We start from the raw sequence: 27,093 nt of genomic DNA on the forward strand, positions 1-27,093 counted from the left end.
CCTTGTGGGACCACAGAGGGGTAATACAGATGCAGTTGCCCTGAAATGTGACGTTCAGGTCAATTAAAAAAATTATAAACTACATACATATGATATTCCACTTCCAATTCTCATAACTTTAAGGCAGCTGAACATTTCCCTCTAGTTTATTCCTTAAAGATGTATAAAACAAACCAATTTGATGTTTTTACCATGAGCTGTTAAATTAACCTTGCACAAGAATTTGGACAGAAACAAATGGGAAAGGGAGTATTTTCTGCACATAAGCTTAACTCTACAACAAACAAACAAACCAGACTAATCAATTTTGCTCAAAACTTCTGAAAAAAATCACTTCTAAACTGGAAAGCATTCAAAATCCCCCTCACCAACCAAATCATGAATTAGTCCGACAAAATTAGGAGCAATTGAAGAAAAAAAAGGAGGAGGATGAGAAAGTAAGCCGAATGTCCAACTTAAGTATAGACACACTATACTCACTACAATTTAGGACATTATTATATTGTATGGGTGAAATCCTGGGCCCACTGAAGTCAATAACAGTTTTACCATAGACTTCAGTGAGGCCAAAATTTCACCTTTTATCCACGAAGGAAAACATTAATAAAACCAGGAATTCAGTAAAGACTATTAATGTTAGGAGTAAAACAGAAATTGGGCATCTTTTCTGAGGCAAGTGTTCTCCCTCCCACCTCCACTTATCGTTTAAGTGCATAACTGTGCCTCATAATTTTGGAAGCATACTTTATGATTATGATTATTTTAGAGAGAAAGTTAAATCTACCCATGACACCTCCAAACTTTGAGTAATAACTGCATGATATGAAATGAGTATTGTGCGGGAAAGTTTCACACACTGTACATTATTTAGAATAATATATTGGCAGAAATTAAGTTGGCCTATTATAAAAAATAATTCTCAAACTCTTAAAATTCTTGATACACTTGGAAGTAAAAAACAAAATAGATTTTAGCTATGAGGATATTGCCAATGGAATAAAAATTAAAAATAAGTCTTGCACATGCATAAGGAGGTTATGTTATGTGTAAACACGGTGGTCAGGCACATCTTTCAGTAGAATGTGGTCACCTGCCATGAATTATGCAAGCTCATGCACACATTCAATACAGCATATACAGCAGATTTCACAACGCCATGCATACAACAATGGCGAACCAGATAATCCTACCACAAAGTGTGCAGACGCTCTCCCCCACCCCGTGAGCCACTGCTAGCTCTGGAGCTGATGCTGTGGAGCTTGGTTACCCATTTTCATGACATGGGCGGTGTCCTTTGGAGAATCTTGCTCCTGTGGCCGTAAGTATTCTTATTTTTACAATATTTTAATCAGGTCTGTTACTAAATGTAAAGCAGAGTTGGGCAGGAAGTTTTTAGACACAGGATTTGTAATAATGGAATGTCATTTTATATCATATCATATCAGTCACAGTGTCCTTATAGTAATAATTCTGCCAATATCACAGTTGTAAACAAAACAAACAAGTGAATGCTCTTGGAACTTTCAGACCCAGAACACTTCCTGCCAGGCTATGGTGCTCCACAAGGAGAGAAGACCAGAAGTGCCTAGGAGATACTATGAAATTCCAGGCTCTCAAGGGACCTGAAGCTGACTGTTCATATTTCAGTTGACAAATGGACCATCATGAATTCTGAAGTAGCAAATGTATTATAAAAAAATTAATATATAAATTAGCCTATTTTATAGAATATTTACAAATTTTTAATTTTCATTTAATATAAAAATTACTTATTTGTATATAGTACATTTTATTCTAAAGAATCCCAAAGTGCTTTACACTATACAAAAATTACTTTACCGCTAAATTGGAGTGTAACTGCACATTGCAGTTTAGGACAGGAAGTGAAGAATAATATTATATCCAATTAAAACTGCAGGGGGAACTGTATGTAGGCAGAGCTGTTACCAGATTTAGGACTTGGCCTGGCCTTGGCCTAGGGTTAGCACTTGTACTCTTGTAAACAAATCTTAAATATCTCAGTGTAAAGTTTCATTTGTAAAACTTCTTCTCTAGTAGTATCTCCACCTAGATTATTTTGGAAATTAATATATGAATCATTCTTAACCTGAGCTGCAAGATACCGATAACTTCAATGGGAGTCTAGAGTATTCTGCCCTCTTCTTGTACAGTATCAAAAGAACTGAGTATTATATTTTGTCATCTATAAAAAAGGGCATGGCTTTCAGCAGTCCAAGAAAAAAAAAAATGTGTGCCAGGGCAAATGAGACTCAAAGAATTTAAACCAAATCACTTTGCTGTATTGGCTTATATGACTGCTTTATCATTTTGTCCAGAAATTGTATGTTAACATTATCTGTATGATACTGGCATAGTGAATCATTTGTTTCTAAACGCAAAACTGATTTATCCAATTACCACTTGTGTGTCTTTATTATATAAATATACTTAGAAAGTGAAAACTCAGTTTTGTTCAGGGTGATTTACCATCTCTTTGCAGGAAATGTGATGCATGAGGAGTCTAATTTTATACACAAGGGAATATTTTCAAAATGCTGGTGGGGTTTTTACCACGTATATCCTAGGTTAAACCTGGTTCAACTCTCAAATTTCTCCTTACACAAGCAAAGATGTGGCTAGATTGGGAAAAAGCAGAAGTTAATTCATATAACTAATCAAAACCAAACTAATAGATAACTTTTGTTTAGTTCTGAGATTTATTTAAAATAAATGTACATATTTAACGTAACAGAATGAGTTACGTTTATTAAAAAGGAAGCATTCAGAAAAATAAAAATCAGTTCTATTTACAAAAGTTCAGCCTTTAACAGTTTTGTTCCATTAGTGTAATTTTATAGTATATGTTATAGGCAGGGTAAGTTAACAGATATTATTTCAACATTTGCACCTTGAAATTAGAGGACTTATGAACAGTGTCCCCACCATCCTAGATTCAATTGGTGTTCCGCTCTATGGCAGGTTTCATCTGCATTTAGGGCTTGATCCTGCTCCACTGAAGTTAATGAGAGTTTCGGCATTGACTTCAATGAAAGCTGGATAAAGGCCATATTACATAATAAGATTTTTTAAACATTTATTTCTGTGGGCATATCACAACCATTTTTGAAACTGCCCATGGTCTTATTTACCAGGATCCCACCCCCATGTCAGGATGTGGTTATGAATTTCTGACATCTGTTAGACTGCTGGGCAGAGTACTTATGAGTCAAGCAAGTAAATGATATGCCTGGGAATTGTAAGCATAAAAGATCAGTATAGGGCCATAACTTAGTATTCAGGATTCACATAGTACAACACAGTAGCCATTAAAAATTAACTTCTAATGTTGCTACAAGTTCAATGGTCTCATGTACAGTTTTTTTTAAACTGTATTAAAATTACTGCAACTGTTATTGATGTTAGCAATACTCCACTTACCTCATCAGGGTTGGCATTAAAGGTAAGACTGCCCTCATCCAGCTGCATATACAATCTTCTAAAAGAAAACCCTAGAGGTGGATTCTTATTGTATATAGAGCAGTGTCCCCAAGTGGATTTGCACAACCTACCAAAATAGGAATAAATCTAGTATGAAAATACTTGGCATATTGAACAATGGGGATAAAAAATATTGAATAGTTGCTCATTAATTGATAACCAGTCATCCTATGCACTAAATGAGGCAAGGCCCTGTGAAAAGTTATATGGGATCATGTAATTAATGACAGTATTATAATCCATATGCACAAGGGAGCTGAACAAAGACTGCACAGATGGTGTTAATTCTGACATTTCCTAACATTTGAGTGCTTGACTATGTAACCTAAACAACATTCTTACATTTTTTTCCCATGTAAATGTATAATATACCTCAAAGGAAAAAACAGAAGAAGATTCAACTATACAGTATAGACTGAAGAGCTGATTTCTTTTCTTCTTCCTTTAGTCTTTATGCTTTATGTATACACTTTTATTTTAACGGGAATATCTGTGCCTAGTCTAAGATTTCTATGGAACCAGGACAAAACAACAGTAATACCCAGTCACAAATGGACTCATGTTAGGTCATGTGAGAGGGCTTGCAAGTTTTGGTATTTATACATTTACACAGCATCATTGGGTGCAAGAAGTGCATCACTGCACCTTTCCACTGTAAAGTGTGAAATTGCCAGATGTTTAATTCTTGTGCCCAGGCGTGGTGGTAGTTGTTGGTTCCTTACTTCTTCCTGACCAGAGGAAGATAAGATGGCAAACTGTTTTTAACAGCTAAAACAAGTTTTAAAATCACACACAATATGAAACAACCAACCAACCCAGAATGGAAAGGAAAGGCAGAAGGAGCCCACTGGCTGAAGCAAAGTAGAATTGACCATGGCACTATAAACCTGATCCTCAGCCTCTAGAAGCTCAGTCCAGGTCAGGACTCAGTGCTGGCCAGAGTCTGCTTGCAGTTTCAACTACATGTTCATTTAATTTGAAACTGGGTCTTACGAAAGGATGACTCTTATCTGAACTTTGTAAAATCAATTTTTATATTTAAATTTAAGTTCTCTATTTTTGACGGAGACAATGGATTCCTGACTTTTCTTCATTACTGACTACATAAAGGTGATGTGGAATGTAGACTTACTGCCACTGCAATATGACAATTCCGCTTTACTGCATCAATCCTTTCTCTTTGTTGATGCTTTTCCGTTTAGATTCTATATGCTGAACTTAGACCCACTCTGCACAACAAAGGTTAACATTTTTGTTGTCAGGCACACAGTGGGCAATGAAAAGCACCTGTAGAGACACCAGTGTGCTAGAGGGCTTGTCTTCATTTCAGTGCTAAAGTGAGCATAGATAACTCAAGCTAATGCCTTTCTAGCTTGAGTGAGAATGACAACACTGCAGACAACACTTGAGCAGCACAGACTAGCTGAGTTACCTCTACATTATCAACTCCAGCATCGCAATCACTTGAGCTTCAACCCACATCTGTTGATGGGCCAGCTAGCTCAAATTTAAAGTACCACTGAATCTGAACTATAATATTTTGTGTGTGCATGGGGGGAGCTGGATTAGGGGCAAACCTTGAATTACACTGCAGTGAAGACAAGCCATTAGTCTTCTTTCTAGAAGTGATGCCACAAACAACAGAATGATTATAATTTTCACATGGATCTCTATTTGCACTGGGTTCAGATTTTCCCCTGTCAAGTCTGAATTGATCTGGGTAGTATTTGTTTGGAAAAAGACAAATAGGAAATCCTTAAAAATATATAAAACAGTTAATTAGCATGAGTTAAACAGTAACTTTTCACATTTGAAACCTTGTTTAAAAGGGTAAACAGTGTGACAACCAACAATCAATCTAGTAATCCTCTTTATCCCATGCAGATGACCCCACATTAACTTACCCTTGCCAGAGAAGCTCATCATTAGCAAGATCCTGCCAGACACAAGAAGCCAGGCAGAGGTCAGTTGCATTCAGATATGACAAAATGGTAAAACTAAGCTCAGGGGGCAGCATTTCCAGGTTAATGAATCCTTCTTGTTCTTTAGATTTTCTTGTTTTCAAGAGATGATAGATGTCAATTCCTCCTTGGGCTTGTTTACGGTGGCTTGTGTTTGAAATGCTGTTAGTAGCTAATCTTCTACCATTCTCTCTGGTGAGATAGCCTTGCCCACTGTATCCTTGGTGTTGCAGCTGCTGGTTCCTAGCCACTCTCCACAGCCCCTGACCCATCTGCGAGCCTGTGAGTCATAAAATCCAAAAGAAAGGTTATTTAGAAAAAAACCTCAGCGGGCATTTTAATGGCTGTTAAGGAAATTAGCTTATACATTTACAGTTGCATTGGCAATTTATGAAAAGTTTTGGGAAATATCTAGTAGATATTGAAAAGCTGAATAAAAGCAAAGGTAGAACTGACTTTCAAATAGTAAGAAAAGAGTAACCTTGTCAATTATTATGCCATAAGTTTATCTCTGTCCCCAGTAAAATGAACAGCTACAGAGAACCAAAAAAGTCAATGAAACTTAGAAAATAAAATTTGCCAAACATTATTGCAGCTCTGGACAGAATTACAAAATTCAGGGCCTGATTCTGTAAATACTACTGAGCACAATGCCTACTAATAATGCTCCATTCAACTCAACAGGACTTGCAAGAGGAAGCACCATGTTTGGAACTAGTGTTTTCAGAACTATTTGCAAATTAACTCAAATGGCCTGTCTGGAAACAATGTAATGCAGACTGAGACTATACTCAAGAGGTAATGATAAATGGTAGTGCACTGTCATGTGGGGTAGTGTGTAGTAAAGGCAGGGATTGGTATTAAGGTAAAATCTAACAACTTTGGAATCTATTCTAATTTAGGAAGATCTGCAATTATTGGTGAAGACAAAGAAATAATACTAAGATCGACTACTATTATTCATTTATTTAGACACAAACAATGCATTGTTTCTTTGTCTTCAAAATGCTCCAAAAAGAGAAGGTGGATTCATCTTTAGCTCTCATGGTTACAGACACAAAAACTTAATTTTATGTGTGTGTTGCAAACAAAATCAGATTCCTATGTATTCAACTGAGTCCAAGAACTGGGCTTTTTATAGCAGTGGTTCCCAAACTTGGTACATCGCTTGTGCAGGGAAAGCCCCTGCTGGGCCGGTTTGTTTACCTGCTGCGTCCACAGGTTCGGCTAACCGCGGCTCCCATTGGCCGCAGTTCGCTGCTGCAGGCCAATGGGAGCTGTTGGAAGCAGCAGCCAGTACGTCCCTTGGCCCGTGCCGCTTCCAGCAGCTCCCATTGGCCTGGAGCAGCGAACCGCGGCCAGTGGGAGCCGTAATCGGCAGAACCTGCGGATGCGGCAGGTAAACAAACCGGCCTGGCCTGGCAGAGGCTTTCCCTGCACAATCAACAGAACAAGTTTGGGAACCACCGTTTTACAGATATACAAAATACTGTCAGATTTGTAATAAAATCAAGTGCTGACAACTCTGCAACATACATTTGTAATGTGATATGGCTATAAAAAGACCAATCTCGAGCTGCATTTAAAGAAACATTGTAACACAAATTAGGGAGGTATAGTTCTTCTCAGTGTAGCTCAGGTGTGACTGCACCTGGATTAGTATGTTTGATTCTGGGCATTTTACTTAAAACATATTGAATGGGAGTGAGTTCACAGAAAAACAATTAAGATGTTAAAAAACAAAATCAGATGGCTAGGCTGGAGAGTCCGAAGAAACCTAGAAGAGCTAATCAATGTGAAAAAAAAAAAACTTTTGAAGAACTAAGGAATGATTAAGACAAGAAACATGATAAAGGTCTACAAATATCTGAAGGATGTATTCATCATTGCTAGTGAAATTATTTGATGATTATGATGAAAGGGGGTATAGTTAGAAGTAATAGGATGAAACTAAGAAAAATGTAGGCTGAATTTTCAGAAACATCCTGACAGTAAGATCTGTTATGATGTGGAACAGTTTTCCAAGAAAGTGATAGAAGCCCCTTTGCTTAGAAAACTTAAAAATCAGATTAGGTTGAAACACTAGGAAAAAATGTCATTTTCTGTTTTCCTTCACTCTCTCAGCTAACACAAGTTATTTTCTTCTTCTTCCCCTCTTTCTTTCCTTTTTTTTTTATTAAAGATTGCAATATATTCTTCTACGGCAAGTTTTAAATATCATGAGATTTAGAAAGGGTGGGTTGAGGACTCTATTTTTTTAAATGTGGAATTTATGTTTCAGTAATAAAGAGAATCTTCATCACAACACAAGGCATTGGTCAAAAGGCATCCAGGCCTTTCTTTTCATCACAACCAACGTTGTACTTGGCTTAGCCCTCTTTTTACCAGCATCTTGGATGTGCAGCAGCTGTGTTTGTGACTTCTTTTCTTACTTATTGCTAGTTAGTTATGCTGTAGAGTAGTAAATGCAGCAGATTCTGAAATCTAAGTCAGCAACCTTCTGAACTAGACAATTAAATCTCAATGACAAATATTTCAGTAATAACTTGTATTTAATCAAAGGGACAAGGAAAGTAGTTAGCTCACAAAGTAGGCCACACTTGAACTCACGACCCACATCAGGAACGTTCTTTGAATGCTAGTATGTTTTAGAACTACACAGTGAAAAAGTCTTATTTTTATACCCCCGCTATGATGGCAGAACATAAATTAATAAGCACTCATTCCAGAGCTCTGCAGTCTCCTGTTGCTGGTGTGCGCGCTCTCTCTCTCTCTCCCTCCCTCTCCCACACACACACAACACATCTGATCTGACTTGTGCATTTGGACACTGGTCTGGTAGGAGCTCACATGCATGCTATTATTCATATTCGGGTAGCACCTGGAAATCAGAATCAGGGATCTATTATATTAAGGGCAGACATATGATTAAATGATCCCAAAAGAGCTTAAAAAGGTAACCAGTAGGAAACTAACAATAAGAGAAGGTGGCGGGAGAATGAGGTTAATGGTCACAAAACTAAAACATTAAATTGTTACAGAAGCTTGCAAAAGTGGGATATTCAAGCTATTTTGTTTTTTATTTCTGCCCATTTCTACTTTTTGAACTCTTGAATGGTTTCTATTTCTACTGGAACGTCTGTCTTTTTTTTTTTTTCCTGTTTAAACCTCTTATTTTTACATAAATACTTCTCTCATTATATATCTATATACATACACACATACATCTTAGTGGGGAGTGGGTGCTTTTAGGAGGCTAAAAAACACTGAAGGAGGGAGCGAAAAATGAAGAAGAAGAAATGGATGGGAAGAAAAAGCGTAGGCATGGAGAAGAGGGAGTAGGTGAGGAAGAGGGTGAAAGTTCTGGTGAGGCAACCAAGTAACTACCATTAAACGTCCATTGAAAAGTCCATTAACTGCAGCTGAAGGAATCTAAGGTCAAAGTAACAAATTCAAGAAAATTTAGTTTCTATGTCAGGTGTGGATAATGGTGCCTTCCTCCCTTGGTTCTGCTCTTGCTGAGGCTGGGGTCATGAGGAAATGTGATCTTTACAGCTGTGAGATTATGGGAGTGGGGTGGGCTGTATAGTGGAAGACACTTGCCAGAATCTGGTATCTTGTGCCTTCATTTAGGCTGAATTTTGAAGGACAGATCAAATTGCCTCAGATCTGTCAACAGCCTGCAAGATTAGCTGGCAGGCTTAACAATTCCAAAATTGTATTTGAGTGGGAGGATCCTGTCACAATGTCAAGACACTGCATCAGAATGTGATGACCTGTCATGACAACACCAAAGCTATCAATGCAAACATTACATCACTTCCCCAGGCTTTGTGAGAAGGTGTTTGTGAGCAGCAGCAAAGCTTAAAATGAAAGGAGGGGCTGGTTGCACTAACTTATTAAAGGCGCTTGATGCTTTCCACTATAAAACCATGATTTTCAGTTGCTAATAATTTTGTCAAACTATAACCATTTGGGTTGAAATGCAGGTATCCACCTCAGGCTGAATTTTTGGGGGGATAATTTCAACCAACTGGTTCAACCATTTCTAATCAAGGCTAGGAAAAACATGTTCCCCCATGTAAAAAAAATTGGCAACCTTTACTTTGCTGTAGCACCTCTACACTTTGGATCAGGGACTTGAATGGGGTAGGGATGTGTATTTTGTGACCTGCAAAAAAAAGCCACCCAAATCTGGCCAAGTTACAAGCATCTGAAAAAAATCACAGTTTGCACATGTTCAGTAGAGACTTGCTAGAGCTTAATAGCTAAAATCTCAAAAGAATCCTCACTGAACCTCTCAAAAGAATCCATTCTCCTTTCACAACTGCTAGTGCTGACCAGATGCTGTGTGTGCCATTCCCACAGAGTGGCTGAGCATGCTCCAGCACAGGGCAATGGGGATTAGAAGGATTCTTCCTGTAATGGCTGCTCTGGGCCTGAGATGAGCATCAGAACTGAAGCCTGTCTCTCCTGCACTCTTAACCCCCTGCTGGCACCCCATATGTCTCAAATGCACATGCGACAAAAGCCAGTTGAGAGTGAGGAAAAGGAGTAGATTGAGACAAGAAATCTGGTGAGATAGGGACTGGAAGAGGAGGGAAGAGAGACTGGGAGCTGGAGGGAAGAGGACTAGGACTAGCTGGGCAAGGAGACTGGGACCTGCAGAGGGAAGACTGGGTCTCGGAGCTGGTGAGGGAAATGGAGGCAGGGACTAGAGACGTTGGCTGCGGGGTAACACTGAGATTGGACAAAGCTGGGGGAGTGGAGAGAGACTGGGACTAGAAAACAGTGTGGAGAAAAAGAAAGATCTGAAAAGGATCTGACATAAGGGGATAACTGGGACTGGCTGGGGCTAAGACTGTGGCAAGATGCTGGGGAGGAGGGGAAGATGTGTGTGTGTGGGAGAGAAGACTGTGATGGAATATGGAGCCTGGGGAGGAAGAGTGGGAGGGAGTGTGGGAGGGAACTTTGAATTGGACAGGTTGGGCAAGGGTACTGGGTGCGGTGAGGGGAAGAGGCTGGGAGTAAAGAAAGGCATGAAGATTAGGACTTGGAGAGCAAGATTGGGGTGGGGTAACTAGGACTGACTGGGCAAGGTGGCTGGAACTGTGACAGGAGCCAAGAGTGGGAAAGAGACCAGACAGGGGAAGGGTGAAGAGGCTGGGTAGAATGGGTCAAGCATGGGAGGAAATAAGCCTACTAGAACACTCTCTCTTGTAGAGCATGAAATGGAACCAAGATTCCTGAGTCCACATTTTAGTCGTGTCAGTAAATATATGGGAAATCCATTGGCAAAGTGCATCTCATCCCCCTCTAGTACTGGTCCATACAGGGGATCACAACCTACTATTGCTATGAGTTACTCCATTAATTTAAGTGGCTGAGGTCACTGCAGAACATCTAAAGGTTCTAGCCATAATGATGACTATGTGGATGTCAATATGACAGCACCTAATTACATTTCTGTATCTTCAATTTACCTTTTTAAAAATCTAGGAAATTATATAAAAGATCCCCTGCAGTAAAACAATATTATTAAGGTTGCAAAGTCAAACACGCAAATATTATAAGATGCCTGTGCTACATGAATTTGTCCCCTTTAATTCAATCACTGGGAACTGTGGATGAAAATATGAAGTATTATATAATGCTATAAGTACACTGAAAACTCAGGTCCTATCTGTCTCAAATTAGGTGCCCAACATAAGTGGCTACTTTTGATTTTAATCTCTCAGTGCATCAGTTCCCCACTTGTAAAATGAGAATAATAACATCCCCTCACATCATGGGGTGAATATAAATTAATTGCGTGTGAAGCACTTATATACCATAGCGATTAGCACCATAGAAAAGACCATGAAAAAAATATCAATAATTCTGTCTTCAGAGCAGGTTTTGAATTCAATAAGGCATGGGGTCACACATTGAACAATAAAGATAAAATCTGTTGAACAGCTGCTCATTAGTTGAGTACCATTTCCATCACTGTACACAAAAATCAAGTGTAACAGTAATGTGTTTTCAAATGCATATTTAAACTGAAATATAATTAATATACAGCCACTACAATTAATCCAATTTTTCTCTCCACTATTTTAACAAGCTGTTTCTATGAACTATAAATATCACTATATCCATTTAAAAAAAAAAAAAGTCCTCTAGCAAAAGGACCAATCTAGGAAAGACCTGAAGTTGATGATATGAACATTCAACACAGATTTGTTCTTCTAAAAGTGACAGGGTCATCAACATTTACAGGAAGGGCTCCACCAGGTTTTGGGTCACATAACTAATTCAAAGACAAATGCACAAATAGCAGCTAGTGAGAGGTCTCATGGATTTGAAGACACAGCTTCCCTTTTCCTAGACAGGTTTTAAACGTAACTAAAAACTGAATGAGATTTGTTTTTCAGCTGTATTAAATACTTGCCTTCCCATCCCTTCATCAGTTTTCTTCTTCTTAAAAACCTTAATGATAAAAGACAGTCATAGGTAATTGCTGTTTGCAAGTTAGAAAGTGAAGATTTTTAATAAAACTAATTCCAGAAGTAAAATTCAGAAAACAGCTAGATTTTAAATTTCTTGATTTTGAAAAATTCTAAGCAGTTCAATATTTCCACATAAAAGCTTCTTAACCAGGTAAATCTAATTTGTTTCCTCACATAACTAGAACAGCACGATGTATATTTCTCAATTCAATAATATGAAAAGTTTTCCCTTCCTTGATCTACTATTACTCTCTCAAATCTACAACATGGCTTACTGAGTTTTACTAGACTGGACAACAGATTAAACCAGCACATGATCAACTAATCCTATTGTAAAATATTAAGCACCTATTTTAAAACTGCTTAATCACAGCATGTATAAAGTGACACAATCAATCACATACATATGAGAAAACAAGCAATTTATTTCTGCCTTTCTTTGAGAGGAACACCTAAGCTTAAAACCAAAAAACCCTCAAGGTTGTTAGCAGCTTCAATCTAATTCAATAGCAAGTAATGATCAAATTAGGAAGGTATACTTTTGAATTTTTCCTTCTTAATGTATGTAACGCAAATATAATTGTAACCATGAAAAAAATGTTCCCAATTTAGTGCAAGTCAATATTTTAAAGTGACCAGGGTTGGTGGGAAGGGGCTTATGCAGGAGTTTCTGGAAAATTTAAGTTTCATTTAGAAAAAGCAAGTTTTTAGCCCTTAACCTTGTAATGAGAACCTTCTGAACATGGAGAGAATATAAATGTAAATGTGTCTTCCTCACTCTGGAGGCAGATTGAAACAAGAGGTAGCAACTGCTTAAGGCCTAAACCCTGGTCCCAGCACACAACCTGGGCAGTTGTGTTATGGAGCTCCTTTGGGATGGAGATCATCCTGAAGGGTTGAGTTGCTCAGTGGCTATTTATCTCTTCCACATGGTGAAGAATAACTGGTGGTTCTGTACAGTGGCAGATTCACCAACTCTGCTGCTTCCTGTCCTGTGATTAATATTTAATTCACAGAGGCTCTGGAGTTGAGCTCTGTGGTGCCTTGTAGGCTATCAGAACCCTGCCCCCTCTCCTGCTACTGCACAGTCTAGTGGAACTCCATTTGTTTTGTGGCCACAAAGGACAGGGAAGGATTGACTCTAAGAGGCTTTTACTGTTTCCATTAATCTCTATCCGGCATTACTGCTGCAGTTTGTCTTATAGCAGTCCCTAGATATGCCAACTGAGATTAGGGGTCCCCTTGTGCTAGGCACTGTACATGTACAGGTCTTCGAAAATTGGTGTGTTGCTGGACCTGTGGGAGACTTCAGCCATCCCCAGCCCTGCATGTAATTTGAGCATTGGCAGCAAGTAATTAAACTTGCAAAAACTGTAGATGTAAATGTTAGAGGCTCTTTATGTTCAGAACTTCTGATGTCTTTTTGAGTGAATAGATTACTATACTAACAGATAAACAGTAATGTTAAGCTTACGTCTTAAGCCCATCAAAGTCTAATAGCCTCTTGTAGAGTCTAATATATCCCCACCAGTGTATATATCTAGTGACCCTGTCCTCTGAGAATATCTTCTGACCTGTAGTTCTTTGAAGCAGTGATGATCTTTATTTTTGCACATTGTACAGTGCTGAGGATATTGTTGGAACTAAATAAATGATAAAATAATAATTAGATAGCAGGAGATCAACACTACTGAGGTGTGAAAAAGGAGAATGTAGGGTATGGGAGAAGAATCCTCTGGGCTATGAAAAGTGTGAGGAGAATCCCACAAATTAAGATTGCTAACTCAAGCTGTCACTTTTTCCAGTATTACAAGATGTTGAAAGACCATTTTTTTCCCCAAGTCTGAGTATTCAAGAGAGGTTTACAAGTGAGAAATAAAGAGCATTATCAGAAATAGGGCATTGAATGATCACGCCTTCTGAATTATCTAATGGACTTTAACACCGCCAGGTAAACACTCAAGTTTTTTTTTATACTAGCTTCTGATCCTCTGCAAAATGGATTATCTGTCTAAAGGTAGTACTTGTGTTCATAATGGTTGCAGGGGATTAAAGCCTTCCCTTTAGCTGTAAGTAAAGCATGGAAAAAGCAGCTACACAGGGTTTTTATACACAAAAACCAGTCAACACTCATTTATAATGAAAGAAAATAAACATGTTCTTCGTGCTCCTGATAATCTTTTCACCTCAGAAGTCAGACCACAATCACTTCTAATCAATTTCACATTAGAGAGTAATTATGGCTGATATCCAAGGATACAAATGCAAGAAGTATGGCAGAATATTTAAAAAAGCACGTTCTTTGTGAAATACTCCCATACTTTTATGGAAAGATATCAAAATCTGTTTAAAAAAATCAAAATCCTTCACTAAAATCTTACTCATTATAGGAATGATAAAACAAAGAACAATAGGTATTTTAAGTTAAATACCAAATGAGCAGATTTCACAGATACGACAGATTGAGACACATTTTAACTACCTAAGCACTCACTGATCATCATAAAGGCATAAGATGTAATACATTTGTAGCTAAGAGCTTATCTGCCATTTGTTAGATCTGGTGTCTTATTTCCCCCCATCAAGCAATTATTTTCAGTTTTGCAGTAATCAAGATGAACACTTTAGAAACTCACTATTACGTGATGGGTAAATCCATTTCTGGGCATAAAAACATCTGAGAGAAGGAGTAAATAAGAGTAAATGTAGTTGTATTATATAAAATAGTAGCCAGTTTAATTTTCTACTTGAAAGTCTCCATCTTTAATGTTTATACCAAAATAAATCATTTAGGCGTATTTCCAAGACCTCAAAATTGTACATTGTTCCCTACCTATTGAGACTCTGATGGATTGGCCTGCCCTTGTGAGTAGAGGAAAGCCAATAACACTTGTTTATATATTCACTATCCTATCTACCTTTTTTCTGTACAGACTATCACAAGTAGGCCCCAATCCTGGACACAGCTTCTGTGTGCTACTTTATAGTAAGTATTACATTGCTGGTGTGTGCTGCAGAATACTAAAAGTCAAACCGTGGTCTCACTGAAATACCATATTGTCTGAACTGTGTGAAACTGCAGTGATGTACCCTATAATGCTACTGGCCTGTGCTTACATCAGTGACTGTTTTGGTTCAAGATAAATCCCAGTTCCTTAGAGCAAATTTGAAAATCCCACCACTTCGTGAGCACAAGGGCTAGAGCACTGTGCACCTTCCCCTCTAGTCAGGTATGCAGGTCATGAAGCATCATTAATATTACTACTGAACATGGATGTTTGGAAGCCAAAGGTGCATTTATTACAGAGTTTTTTAAAAGTTTTTCAAATGACTATTTTAGTTACTTAAAAGATTATTTAGTTTCCTCATGTCCACGATTGTCAGAATTGTCACTATCTCCTTGGGAAATCCAAAGGAGCCAACAGCCCCTTTCCCTTGCTGGGGACTCCAGGCAGCCCCCACTCTAGGTTACACGTTACTCACACACGCTGCTCCGAGCAACTCGGAATCACGATCAACCTGTTGTATCGTCACCTATCTGCCCCCGCCTTCAAACCAATAAAGCTCCCACCCATGGACAACAAAGGAATAAAAGCCATCAAACCCCTCCCCCCCCGCAGCGCTCTAAGGGAGAAGGTGGAGGGATCACTCGCCCATAGGCAGTGAAGGGGCGTGCGTGTGTGCTGGCAGGGGGTGCCTTGTGTGGTGCTGGGAGGGAGGGAGGGAGGGCGCGGCGCGGAGCAGGCAGGAGCCGGCCGAGCAGAGGCTCAGCGGTCACCGAGCAGCTTTACGGTAACATTGCTCCCAGCGCCAGCCTCTGCCTCTCACCCAGACACAACCGGGCCGGGAAAGTTCCGCCCCTGAGCCAGATTGGCCCTTTCAGACAGCCCCACCCTAGCGCCGACCTCTGATTGGCCGCGGCGCCCATCACTCCGTACCGACCCCACGGACCAAGCTCGGGGGGGTCTCTCATACCTCTCCAAGCTCCGATCCCAACCGCCGCCGCGACGAGCCGAGTCGGTGCGTGAGCCTCGCCGGCTGGGAACAGACTCAGGAAGCACCGGGCACGGGGAGGGGGGAAAGGGGGAGGGAGAGGAGAAGTGAGCCCTTGCGCCGCCGTCGCTGCCACCGCCCCCTTCTCGCGCCTGAGTTTTGACGTTTGCTGTTGTTGCTGGAAGTGATGTCGGCGCCGCGAGAGTTCACAGAAGTGGAAACTACTGTCAGATTTGTGTCCGCAGATTCTGCACAAACCGACTTTGCTCAGTGCCCAGAGTTAAGTAATCTTCCCTGTCCCGCCCCTTCCCGCCCCGCCCGCAAGTGGGAGTCGCCTGGCAACAGGGCTCGCTGTGGAGGTGACGCGGGCGCGCTGAGGCAGGTAGGCGGTGGAGAGCGAGCGATGAATCTGCCAATGCGAATTGGGAGATGACGTGGGGGCGGTTCCCGCTGCTGGGCTTGAATCGCCGGTAAAATACAAACCGCCGCCGCCGCCGCCGGGAGCCCTAGGTGGGTGTGGGCGCTGAGTACAGGAGAGCGGGGAATCGCTGTGAGGGAGTCGGAGGAAGGGTGGGGGCTTTATCTGTGTGCGACCCTCTCGGCCCCGGCTTCCTGATCCAGCCCGACCCGCTGGTCCGTGTCTGTTTCAGTCTTTGCCCCTCCCCCCGCATACCGGGGGAACCGAGCCTCATGGAGGGTGGGGCGAAGTTTTCTGTGCGTCTTCCCTGGGGTGGGACACGGTCCCGGCGCCTCTCGGCTCTGTTCCGCGGGGCCGCCGAGTCTCTTGGGCCCCGGCCTCTGTTTTCTCTGTAGGGGCTGCAGTCTGCTCCCTCCCGTGCAAAGTGGCTCTGGGCGAGAGAGGGGCTGAGAGGGGCTTCCCTTGTGCTTCTCTCCAGCTGCAAAGCACCGGGTTAGAGGCCCTGCTTTTCCCGGTCTTACATCAGCATCTCCGGAGCGGGACAGTACCTGAGTCCGGGGTCATTGCAGCTTCCTGAGGACTTGCAAGGCAGAAAAAGGGCAAAACGTGCACCCTGCCCGCCTTTGCTTTGCTGAGACTCCTGTTGGGAAAACAGACTCCTAGGCTGCTGACCATTTTGGGAGGTCCCTGGTCACAACCGCCAGGATCCTTCTGCCAGGTAGTGAAATAGGAGAGTGCCATAATTAGGGTCCTACCAAATTCAGGGTCCGTTTTGGTCAATTTCACAGTCATAGGATTTAAAAAATCATAAATGTAATGATTTCAGCTGTTTAAATCCAAAATGTCACAGTGTGGTAATTTCAGGGGTCCCAACCAATAAAGGAGTTGTGTGTGTGTGTGTGTGGGGGGGGGGTTTACAAGGTTTTGTGGGGTGGGAGTTGTGGTACTCGTACCATTACCTCTGTGCTGCTGAGGTGCTGCCTTCAGAGCTAGGCAGCTGGGGAGCAACGGTTGCTGGCTGGGAGCCCAGCTCTGAAGGCAGCGCCACCGCCAGCAGCAGTGCAGAAGGAAGGATGGCCTCGTGTAGTGTTGCCACCTTTACTTCTGTGCTGCTGCTGGCAGGGCACTGGCTTTAGATCTGGGCGCCCAGCTAACAGCTGACACTGCTCTCCAGCCGTCCAGATCTGAAGGCAGGGCAGAAGTAAGGGTGGCAATACTGCGATCCCCCTCAAATAATCGTGTGACCCCCCACAACTCCCTTTTGGGTCAGGACCCCCAATTTAAGAAATGCTGATCTCCCCTGTAAAATCTGTACAGTATAGGGTAAAAGCACACAAAAGACCAGATTTCACAGTCTATGATGCTTTTTTCATGGCTGTGGATTTGATTAGGCTCTAGTTGTAATCCTCCTACCTGTACCTCAAAGCTAAGGATAGTGATTTAATGCTGCTTCTTGCCATTGGTATAAACCAGTAGAACTGTTCCCATTGCTGCTTCATCACTTAAGTGATTGTCTCATCCCATGCAGTTTGAAACAATCATTGGCAGTTTATTACTGTTCATAGTTAGTAACTTCTTATCTTTTACAATAACAATATGTAACACTGTATAATGCACAACTTTGTGTCGATCTCAAGTTCAAAACTTTATGGATCTATTGCAGCATATATAGTCTGTGGCAGAGAATGATCCTTTTTCCTTCTTTTCATCACTGCAAAAGGAAATGTTTTATTGGAAGCTAATGCCCTCAGTATTTAAATCGTGCAAAAATGGGAAGTAGGGTGAGAAAAATGGAAGGGCTAAATTGTAGCTTTTTTAGAAAGAGCCACACTAACTGAATGCCACTGCTATTTTTCTGTTACAGGCATTAGAAGGAAGTTTACATATTTCTTCAATGGGTGGGGTTATTATATTGATGTCACCTAGCTACTTTGTGGTAAAAACTACAGGTGCCTTGTTTCCCGTACAATTTTACAGTAGGATAGCTAATGTGCATTAGTTATCCCACAGTAAAAACACCATCTTTTTTTACAGTTAAGACATTGCCTAAGTGTAAAAACAGCAGTTGGCTTCCTCTTCTGTTGGAAGTGTAATTCTTCAATGGCAACTCTGTTAGTCATATTGAATAGGTCTTTCCTTTTGTCTTTTTGATCTTACTGCCTATTTGTACAAAAAATGGCTCTTATTGGTATTCCATGTAAAATGGACCCCTGGCCCCTATGTAAACACAAGGAATTTCCATTAAAATGTAGGGGTGTCATATGTTTAAGGGATCTTTTGACTACCTATTCAGTTATTTTAATGGGCTCTTCTGCTTCTGATAAATGTCTAAAACTCTGGTAGTGTAACTTGTTTTCAACGCTTTTTTTTTTCACATTCTGTCGTTCCAATGTGAAAATGGCAGTGGGAAACTGTCATCTTGTTAATTTAAATGATACTCTCAAAACAAAATTATGATTGTACCCCGCATTGTAGATTAGAACCTCCATTTTTTATAGGACTCTACTTTGTGTCATGTAAGAGCTAGTTTAAACTAGTGTACATATAGCCTGGTTGTAATGTATAACAAGAGAAGAAGGAGTTGAAGCACTCCCCAAGATGAGAAAACACTTAATGAGACATCCCGCTTGCACCCAAGGTCTGACTTGCTCCTTACTCAATTGGCTCCATCCCTCTTCTGAAGCAAAGGGGATTGTTGATGTGAGTTCAGCATGGCTGGGACATTAGGGCTTCAGAGCAGGACTCCTGATCAAAACTACTTATATACATGAAGGCTTGCGTGCAAAAGGGAGACTATTGCAAAGAAGAGAAGATTGAGCAGTAGGAGATGGGTCAGGAGGATCCTGAATTCTCAGAGGGACACTCACTGAGACTCAAAAGACGAATAGGAAAGGTGAGGAAACTGAGGGAGGGTCATGAGTGTAGCTGTTTGTTGTTTTTGCTTAGATCTGTAACTCGTGTGCTTGCCTGTAACTATTCACTTTACTTAAGTTCCTCTGCAAAGTCTTTTACTTGCTTTAACTGGCTTGTTGTCCCTGAGGAGTTCAATTGTAAACCAGATACCCACGAGGGTAGAGCTCTGGGGATGGCATAATAAAGCTATCGGGGGGCTTGGGGCTTTTGTACTGGTCTTTGGACCTAGAGCAGCTAGACTGGGGTCCCATATCCTAGGAGGACTACTAGAGAGGGGTCTGTACCCCAGGACTGTGCCAGAGAGGCTGGATTTAGAGACTGCGTGGATGTTGCTCAGACATAGTAGGCCGTATCCAGAGGTTGGGTGCGGTACAGCAGTCTCTTTTCTGATCACAATGGGGAAACTCAGCCAGGGCACTCTCCCCAATTTTAAGCAAGAATTTAATAGGTGGCTGTAGTGTAAAGTCTTATTGCACAAATTTCACTAAATTACCCAGGTTTTGAAAAAAAAAGACCAAACATACTAGCTGCTGGAGTTAAAAAAACACAACCAAAAAACCAGAAGAATGTGTTGAAGCAGCACCACCTTTGCTAGGAATCTCAGCTTTTCTGCCCCACCAGCTTCTAGAATTTTTGTTAGTGTGCTGCCTCTAGACCTTACTTAAGGGGACCTCCATCTCTCTCATCAGCCTCTGGTTATTGGTAGGTCTGAAACTTGAATCTGCATCTCCTTTTCCATTACCTCCAGGGGCTATAGGAAACTACAAGGCAGGCCATGAGGGGAGGATTTTAACTACTTTACCCTAACTCACCTTCCTGGCCATTGTGGTCGGACAGAGGTCCTTGTTACTTTTGTCCTCTCCCAGAATTTTCTGGCTGGTGGAAAGAGGACTGCTTCCCCAAACTCCCAGCCTATTCTTTTCAGGGGGAAGGAGCGGATGGTCCTCTGAGTCATAAATCCAGATCCTGCCTGTAGTGTTACCTACAGTTTGCCCAAGTTGCACATGGTTCTTAAAAGTGTCACTGTTGTGCATGAGGTTCCGAATAGTTGTGAAACTGATCAGATTCTTATTCAAGTTACCGTGCACCTGCTTGGCAAAGCTATAAGCACATGAAGAGGCACTGAGACTGCCTGTTTCCAGATTCAGGGCTACAGCACTATATCATTCTACACTGAGTCCATGTTTGGTATGCTGAAAACCTTCTAAAAGGACTAGAAACATATTCTTCTAATTAAAGCTTAGATTCTGCAGAAATTTATGATATAGATCTTTTCACTCACTGAGGTCTCAACTAGTGGATTTTTCAAATCCTGCTTTAACAAATGTACTGCAGAATATTTATTATTGTAACTAGTTAAAATTACTCTTTTCAAATGACTTCCCTCCCCCAAAAAACCCCTTTCATTGATTTGCTTACTTTCTAAATTGCAAATAATCTCCCTCTCATTACATGAATTAGCGAGATTCTGTTGTATTTATAGTTCCTGGGGAAGTTGCATACAGTTTTGTGTAGAGCTTGCCACGCCGATTGAAACATATACAGTAGTAAACAAGCATAATGGGGAAAATGCCATCTTCTATAATTCGGCACTGCATATTTTTCAGAATTTTTCTTTGAACTAATTATCTCTTGGAAACCTGCCTCACTCTTTCACTAATTAAATCTTTTCACAAAGCACTGATAGAGGAATCTTGGCAGTTTGCTAATGGATCTTCTTGTGTTCAAATAGTTTATGCAGAATTCTGAAACACTGACCATTTGTTTTCAGTTGGGACTTGTAAAAGTTGGGCTGTCAGCCAGTTTGTACTTTCAAAGTCTAACCATTCTGGAAAGCCACCAAGTTTGGTTGCATGTAACTTCCAAACACGTACTTGTAGGATGCTGCAAAAGCTCTTCACAAAGCCTTTCTAAATAGAAATCTAACATTTAAAAATATGAAGCAATATGAATTTTTTATAAAAAAGGAAATTAGTATGTGATAATTCAGATTCTGTGATCCAAAGCCACCATTCAAGATTAATTTCTTTTCAAGACATGTCAATCAGGCATAGCTGCTGTAATACCAATAAAATAAAAACCAGCAGGATCTTATGAAAGGGGAAAAGGCAAAATGTCACATTTATTGTGAATACAGAAAGAATCATAGTAAGCAGTTAGTTATAGCTATAACATTCCATTCAATTTCATATTTATTCACACATTCATTCATACACACACACACAGGTTCTGCAAGGTTGTTATCATAGTTACCAGCCTTAGAGTTGCTCATGCCAAGCCACTGGCCAGGTGGCCTGGACATGAGGAGGGAGCAGGGCCTTGTCAAATGCTCATCTGATGCTCCTGGAGGTTGGTTTGCAGAATCAGACCCCAAAGTCCTCACTTTCTAGAGTCCATTTTTAGAGGAATTTCTTCCTATGACAGTCTATGGGAATTGCTTCATCATGCTGTTGCTGAATCAATCAGCAGATGGCACATTCCTGACAGCTCCGTGCTGCCAGATGTTATCTAGTTCTTTTTCAGGTAGCTCTTCTGATGAGACCCCCAGATTTTTCTTCCGTTTCCTGAATACCCACATAATTGGAAGGAAAGAAGAACAGGTAGTCCCTCAGCCCTCCCATTCTTGAGGCTGTTGGGTGGATTCCAGTCTGCCCTCCGGGGGTCCTCTGGTTATTTCCACTTGACGCCGCCTTCAGCCGATGGACACTAGATTCTTAGGCTGGCACCTCCCTGATTATTCAGTTATTATCCACACCAAGCATCCATCCGCATACATCCTCTATCTCTATTTTAATCACAATTGTTAACAAATTGAGATGAATACAACAAAAGGGCAAGGAGTCTCTGGGTGCTGTTTCTGTTGTTACAGAGTATTGCTTTGAGTCTCTCTCTGTGTGAATAGTTGTTGTTACAAAGAACTGCTTTGAGAACAGACTCTGTCTTAGAATGTACTAACACAATTAGCAGCTTGCAGGTTTTACACAGAGAGGGAGAGAAACAGTATCAAAAACCAAGAGACCTCTTAATTAGTAATACCCTGGAATTTAAACTATGGGGGATCAAACTCATTTGTGATTTTAATACAGAACTTCTTTAATATGATCCAACACTGTCAACAGCCTCAGATCTCTTTTGGCAACTAATCTTCACAACATTCTCCTCCCCTCTCCATGTAAGAATTTCCTCTGTTTTTCTGTTCGGAAGAATGTATATAACACAGCTTTTTCCAGTCTCCATATGTTCTACTGGAAGAGTTAAATTGTGGGATTACAGGAATTTTAAATCTTGGTCTTTTCTGTGTTTGTCCCCTCTTCCTTGTGCACAATTTTGAAACTTCTCGGCAAGACAGGCATTTTCCTCTGTAGGAATCTCTGCTGCAGATCAGACTGAGTGAAACTAATACAAGCCTTAGTTTCTTCTGCGAAGGAAGGCCCACAGATCTTAAACAGTAAGTTGTCAGTTTGCTTACAGCTTGGGCATCAGAGCCAGACCTGTCACATGCAGGGTGGGAGTGACCCTGAAATGCCCAGCAATTTTGCTTTGCCTTCTCAGGTGTAAACAGGCTTTTTCAGACAATGCAAATCAGAAACTGAAACCAAGAAAAGTATTTAATTCAATACATTTGATCCTTTCAGAACTGTATGGTCTGGTTCCAGGTTTGAAAGAAAGCTTTTTTGTTTTGTTTTTGGCTCCTAGTCTTGCTCTTGTTGTGGCTTTGCAGCGATTAGTGCCCCTGCAGCACTGCTGAGAGTGCAAATGTGGTGGACAAACAAAAAGGAAAGATCTTTATTGCCCATTCTTCCTTTATGGAATGTGTAGATGGAGATACTTACCACAGAAAGTGGGATAAGCTAGGTCTGTCTTCTGAGGCTCATCTATCTAGATATTGCCCAAGCCCCCTTTTGATCAGGCTGCAGTGGAGCCAAGTGCACTCAGAGCAGCCTTCTAAGGTGGAGAATTGCTGAGAGGTGCACAAAACAGTTGTGCCAGTTTGGAATGTTGCAGAACCCGCCATGCTCACATCAGCAAGTTGCTGCTGCTGACTATAATCCCTCATGTCGTGTCCCCCCACCCCGGGCTTTCCAAATCTAAACTGTGAAGGGATGGATTTAGAAACAGTTTGGACCCAGCAAAAGCAATAGGATGGCATTAAAGGGCCCGTCTCTTTATTCATTTAGCCTATTCTTTCTTCCTCTTTTCCAGTAGTTTGGCCAGCCCTAATTTCGAAGAAGGCCCTCCTTATTGGAATTTTTCAAAGTCCTCCTTGATTGGAGGTTACCAATCCATAGGATTTACTTTCAGGGGCCAGGGCAGTCCTGTTCCCCCAACACAAAAGTGAAAAACACCTACTCCGAACCTCTCCATGGTGTTGTGGAGTGACCCTTTCGGGGAAATAGAGACTAAATCAAAAAGGAGAAGAGTGTTCACCTTTTTCAGGTAGCTCTTCTGATGAGACCCACAGATTTTTCTTCCGTTTCCTGAATACCCACATAATTGGAAGGAAAGAAGAACAGGTAGCCCCTCAGAAAGGAGAGAGATTCCCCACTTTTCCTTCAAAATCAGGAAGAAGCTGTCATATCTTTCTTGAAAAGAAAAGGAGTACTTGTGGCACCTTAGAGACTAACAAATTTATTTGAGCATAAGCTTTCGTGAGCTACAGCTCACTTCATCGAATCACGAAAGCTTATGCTCAGATAAATTTGTTAGTCTCTAAGGTGCCACAAGTACTCCTTTTCTTTTTGCGAATACAGACTAACACGGCTGCTACTCTGAAACCTTTTCTTTTTGCGAATACAGACTAACACGGCTGCTACTCTGAAACATATCTTTCTTGGTGTTCCAAATCTCTGTGTTGGAGTTTCTGGCAATGAGAAACTGGCCAAGTCTCGGGTGGCCAGAAAACACAAACCTAAATCTTGCCATAGGAACTTCTGTCTCTTCATCAGAATTACTGGAGCATAATGTCTTGAAACTTAGGACATCTATAGGCTGGAAAGAAAAAGACTGGAAAACTTCTGCTCCTGTACCTGGAATGAGGGTTAGCTGTTGGTGCTGGAACCCAAGGACCAGTAGGAAAAGACAGGATATTAACCCCAGGATATTTGAGACGCTTTCAGTTGTCACAAGCCTAGTTCTTCCTCTGGGACAATCCCCCAAAAGAAAAAGGGGAAAAAAAGGGAAAAGGGTATGGGTGGGGTCAAGAAAGAGAATGAGATTAGTAGGAATTTTTTCCCTTTGGAATACAAATTGGAATTATCAGAATTTCTATGTATGGATTACTAAAGGATCTTATTGGACCTGAATGGGAAACTTTTGCAAAAACAAGTATCTGGGAAAACTTGCTAAAATATTCTGTAAAATGCTACACAATAGGTCAGGACTAGTGAATTGATCCAAAGTGGATATGGCCCTCTCCTAGAATGGGCACCTCTGAATGTTTAAAAAGCAAATCTCATGGCTGAAGCATATTTCTATGGAATATCTGTCAGCAGCATTCATGTGTTTCTCCTCGGGATGCCCTTCATGTCTCCACTAGGGCAATAGAGATAGATCAACAATTGTCTCAAGGGTCTGACCTCACAGGGTCCCAGAGCCTGGACTCCAGCCCGAGCCTGAACATTTACATGGTAATTAAAAAGCTCCTTAGCCTGAGCCCATGTTATCTGGTATGGTCCAACCACGGGTTTTTAACTGCTGTGTAGACTTTTTGTTACCATGCATGTGTGTTCTGTCACAGTTGGACTCTCCTGTATATGGCTGATTGATATATACCAGTATCCACAATATGCTAGAAAGGTTGAAGTGCTGTATGAATAGCAATTTATTTTGTGGATGAACTGCTTGTTACACCGGTCAGTAATTTTTTAGATTTTTTTAAGTATTTGGTCTTGAGTTGCTACGGAATTGATTATGGTCTGTTTAATACCTACACTGGTCTTAGTGGGAAAGATATTTTCCCCCAGTAGGGATGGTTTACAGCTAATTTTACTCTTTTCACCAAAATTTATGATAGTAAAGTGCACATTCCTCACTTAATACCACAGACATGTCAAGTTTGAAGATTTCAGTCTGAATTGTTCTGAATTTATCAGACACTGAAGAGACATCAGAATAGTTTTCACAGAGCACTGAAAACACTGAAGGCTTTTTGTTTGTTTTGTTTTGTTTTGGGGTTTTTTTTAGACACATTCCTAACTTAAATGGTTGGATTTTCTTTAAACCTTAAAGGAAAAAAAATCTCTAAGTTTAAAATAAGACTTGAGACATTCATGCAAAAGATTTTTTTTGTTTTTTGTTCACCTAGTTTCTTTCTCTGCCTTTCTACATATTTCCCCAAACTGAGTTTAAACTCCATCCCCTAATGCCACAGAACTGCTGTCTGCAACACCTTTTTGTATTTTTATTACAGTTAAGTATGCTTTTTCAGGGCTTATGCAGCATTTATATAAGCTTTTATATAAGGTTTTTTGCTTTACACACTTCCCCTTATAATACTCTCGTCTTTGCTAAAAAACTTTTGTTTCCTTGAAATAAAGATTCATCCAGATCCCATAAGCTGGTTGTATAGAGCTGTCTTCAGACTATAATGATACGACTACCTGACACTGAGTAAAACAGAGGTCTTTGTTCCACCTGAGCAAGCTATTTAGGAAGCAGTAACCCAACTATAAAATTTGAACTCTGATTTCCCTTTCTAACAGTAATAATTCTAGTTTACTGACTGACCTGTATATTCCATGCTTTTAGTTTGAATGAGGAAGTACATAGACATTAATTTGTGTGGTACCTTGGCTTAATAGCATATTGGGAAATGTTATAGAATGTCAGAAATAGGACGTTGTCTCGGGAAGAAAAACTGGACTTCACTGGTAATCCTATTGCAGTTTATAATTGTCATGTTTGTTTTTTTCTTTTTAAGAAAGAGAATATCCTGTATTAAACTTGTCCCAAAAATCTAAAAGAAGAATAGTGTGTGAAATAATGGCAACCGGAGACTTAAAAGGAAGTTTACGCAAGCTAGAACAAGGACTTCGCTTGTTAAACTATCCTAGGGAAGTGGATTACACAGGGTAAGAGGCAATTAGATATTTTGAATGAATTTGTGTTTATACATCATGATGACCACAAGAATGTAAACAGTTCTGGTAATTGTTAATAGAAATTCCACCACAGAGTTAATATGGAAATTATGATCTGTGCATGCGTGTGCTAATGGCAGGGTATGGTAGATACGTAGGCAGATTGAATACACATTTCAAAGCATTTAATTATATCGTGTCAAATTTTGAGTGTGCGCACTAAGAAATAGGTTATTCCTGTTGACAAAGCTGATAGAATACTGATGTTTCTGGGTTGAGATTGGGCCATTTGCCATTGTAGGCAGTAATGACTTCTATTAGCAAGTATCTTCAACAGCCAGAGATGGGACGTTGAAGGGGCAGGATAATCTGAAATAATCTGAAACTGACCAGATTCTTATTAAAGTTACGATGCACCTGCTTGGCAAAGCTATAAGCAGAGTTACTACTGAGAATTCTTTCTCAGGTGTCTGGCTGGTGGGTCTTGCCCATATGCTCAGGGTATAACTGGCTGCCATATTTGGGTTTGGGAAAGAATTCCCCCCCCCAGGTCAGATTGGCAGACTTGAGACCCTTGGGGTTTTTTTTTTTGCCTTTCTCTGCATCATGAGGAACAGGCCACTTGCTGGTTTAAACTGGAATAAGTGATGGATTCTGTGTAATTTGAAATCTTTGAATGAAGATTTGAGGACTTCAGTAACTCAGCCAGAGGTTACAGACCTGCTTACAGGAATGGGTGG

At 40.6% G+C, this 27,093-nt stretch overlaps 2 protein-coding genes across 12 annotated transcripts in view; one reads left to right on the forward strand and one right to left on the reverse strand.

Annotated features, from left to right (window-relative positions):
• The window catches only part of FBXO8 (F-box protein 8), a 32,993-nt gene extending 16,776 nt beyond the window's left edge, over window positions 1–16,217 (reverse strand). Inside the window, exons 1-5 of one of the 4 annotated variants that reach the window (XM_073341658.2) lie at window positions 15,926–16,217; window positions 14,587–14,627; window positions 11,893–11,930; window positions 5,403–5,739; window positions 3,439–3,565 (exon numbers count right to left, since the gene is read on the reverse strand). In XM_073341658.2, the coding sequence (XP_073197759.1) occupies window positions 3,439–3,565; window positions 5,403–5,739; window positions 11,893–11,908 (480 nt within the window). In that variant the 5' untranslated portion in view covers window positions 11,909–11,930; window positions 14,587–14,627; window positions 15,926–16,217. The remainder of the gene's footprint in view (window positions 1–3,438; window positions 3,566–5,402; window positions 5,740–11,892; window positions 11,931–14,586; window positions 14,628–15,925) is intronic. The other 3 variants (XM_073341659.2, XM_073341660.2, XM_073341661.2) reach the window with 3 other exon arrangements.
• Window positions 16,218–16,333: 116 nt separating this feature from the next.
• The window catches only part of CEP44 (centrosomal protein 44), a 155,701-nt gene continuing 144,941 nt past the window's right edge, over window positions 16,334–27,093 (forward strand). For all 8 annotated transcript variants that reach the window (XR_012158636.2, XR_012158635.2, XR_012158637.2 and 5 more), the window contains exons 1-2: window positions 16,334–16,453; window positions 26,194–26,344. Coding sequence is in view for 5 of the 8 variants with exons in the window: in XM_073341653.2 (XP_073197754.1) it covers window positions 26,256–26,344 (89 nt within the window). In the remaining 3 variants the exon portion in view is untranslated. The remainder of the gene's footprint in view (window positions 16,454–26,193; window positions 26,345–27,093) is intronic.

This window comes from Lepidochelys kempii, chromosome 4 (assembly GCF_965140285.1).
Source record: "Lepidochelys kempii isolate rLepKem1 chromosome 4, rLepKem1.hap1, whole genome shotgun sequence".
Taxonomy (NCBI): domain Eukaryota; kingdom Metazoa; phylum Chordata; order Testudines; family Cheloniidae; genus Lepidochelys; species Lepidochelys kempii.